This window comes from Odontomachus brunneus, unplaced genomic scaffold (assembly GCF_010583005.1).
Source record: "Odontomachus brunneus isolate Ranch 3 - 2012 unplaced genomic scaffold, Obru_v1 Obru_scaffold_330, whole genome shotgun sequence".
NCBI classification, from domain to species: domain Eukaryota; kingdom Metazoa; phylum Arthropoda; class Insecta; order Hymenoptera; family Formicidae; genus Odontomachus; species Odontomachus brunneus.
In genome coordinates this window covers 151,949-154,174 of record NW_022639780.1, presented here as the reverse complement: position 1 = coordinate 154,174, position 2,226 = coordinate 151,949, and the positions used below count along the sequence as shown (strand labels likewise).

At 37.7% G+C, this 2,226-nt stretch overlaps 1 protein-coding gene across 1 annotated transcript; it reads left to right on the top strand.

Moving 5' to 3' along the window:
• Positions 1–618: 618 nt before the first annotated feature.
• LOC116853473 (39S ribosomal protein L38, mitochondrial) lies at positions 619–2,024 on the top strand. Its single transcript, XM_032834585.1, has one exon. It carries the CDS (start codon positions 771–773, stop codon positions 1,977–1,979), a length of 1,209 nt encoding a protein of 402 aa, XP_032690476.1. The 5' UTR covers positions 619–770; the 3' UTR covers positions 1,980–2,024.
• Positions 2,025–2,226: the final 202 nt, after the last annotated feature.

The following is a 2,226-nucleotide window of genomic DNA, read 5'->3' as shown; positions in this document are numbered from 1 at the left end:
AACTGATCATAACTGGTCGAATGACGTCAAGTGACTAAATAACGACGTCTATATCAACCTACCAAGCCTATATCGACGATATACCCTTATAGAAATATCATACTAAGAATCATTGATAATTACTTATTATCCAGTATTTCATTACTGAAAATAAGTAATTATCAATGATTCTTAGTATGATATTTCTATAAGGGTATATAGGCTTAGATTATATCGTACATTTGATATGCGTACTAAATAGTAACTTTCTATTAGATAATCTTAATATCGACGATATATATAAACAACGGTATATTAAGTTAGTATAATACTCATCTACAAAATTATCTAATAGAAAGTTACTATTTAGTACGCGTATCAAATGCACGATGTAAACCAAGCCATTGGCCGCGTTCAGTAGAACAAGTGATCAGTAAGCGCTCAGGGAGCTCTTGTATATGATTTGGCATATTCTTTTAGATCTCCAACTATACTCCAATCAGATGCAAGAGCTCACTGAGCGCTTACTGATCACTTGTTCTACTGAACGCGGCCATTGTGATACTCGTATCAAGTGTACGATGTAAACCAGGCTATAGGTCTGTAATCAACTGAGTGAGTGAGTGCGAGAAAGAAAGAGAGGGAGAGAGAGAGAGAGAGAGAATATTAACTTAACCTAACCTCTAACCAATCCTAAGCTTTCGTTTAGAATCGTTATACTCGCTAGTGAACGATCAAAATATCATTGAATGTTTTGGTTCAAGGAACGACTGAATTAACAGTTTCACAGTATGTCGATCAAACTCTTCAGGACTATCAATCTGCTAATTCCGAGAAGTCAATATGTGCGGCACGGACACCGGTTACGTGGAAAGCCACCGTTGATCGCCCGTAGTCTGAAGCAGCGTCTCGAGATACTTAAACGGGCGAAAGAGGATTCAACGTTGGATTTCGATGTAAACATTGGCTTCCCAGTGACCCAGATCTCTAGACGAACAATGACGAAAACTTGGGCAAATGAGATAACCGCGCATAGAAATAATCCCGAGTTAGAGAGAGTCTCACGTACCAGACAGCTACTTGTGGATCTAAAAGATGTGAGAAAACATTGGCTGCAGACCGACGGGCCATTTCACGTTTACAGAATAGCAAAGCACTATGGTGTCTACAGTGATCTCTATAAGGATGCGTATTTTATGCCGACGGTTCCGTTGGATATAACTTATGACTTGCAAGATGATAAAATGGTAAGAGTTTACACTGGTAACGTAATCAAACCAGAGGAAGCTTCCAAAGCACCTGATATAGTATACAATACGAAGGATGAATCACTGTGGACATTCTTAATGACTACACCAGATTGTAATTTGACCAACCCTAGTAATGAATATTGCCATTGGTTCATTGGCAACATTCCTGGGAATCGTGTAAATGAAGGAGAGGAGCTGATAGATTATTTAAGACCAATACCAGCATATGGTATCGGATACTGCAGATATATCTTTATATTATACAAGCAGAACTGTCATATAAATTACTCGGAATATAAAAAAACAAAGCCTTGTTTGAATCTGAAGGAACGTAACTGGCAGACACGAGATTTTTATTCAAAGCATCAGCATCAATTGACGCCTGCTGGCTTGGCATTCTTCCAATCAGACTGGGACTACACGATGAAAGAATTTTATTACGACACACTGAAAATGAAAATGCCAATATATCAGTATGATTTTCCACAACCATATATCAAGAAACAAGTTTGGTTCCCCTTGAAGGAACCGTTCAATCTCTACCTGGACAAATACCGTGATCCCAAACAAATAATGAAAGAATTCTTGCTGAGGAAATTGAAAAAAACTCATCCATTCAAAGGGTCAGATCGAAAACCGTTATTCCCGTTAGCTTATCGTACCCATCCCAACATGCCATCCTGGTTGAAATTTGAGATTTTAAAGAAGAGGTTGGGGTATGGTCGTGTTAATGATCTCGATGAATATTAGAGATTGGAGTAATATGGTTATAATATAATAAATAATTATTCTGGATTGTTGTGTTTTATTATATACGGCTCTATTTAAGACAATCTTGCGAATTATTCGGATTTCAAATGCGCCTCTGTAATCTGCCTGCTGCGGAATTTGATGTCAACTCGCGTTGGAACAGTAGCGTCGACTATTTCATGTTCGACGAACAATCCTATAAGAAATAAAAAGAAAGTCATAATATAGATTAGACAATCTAATGGCC

Excerpts from the sequence above, each read along its gene's own strand:
- LOC116853473 (XM_032834585.1), top strand. The coding sequence starts at position 771 with ATGTCGATCAAACTCTTCAGGACTATCAATCTGCTAATTCCGAGAAGT.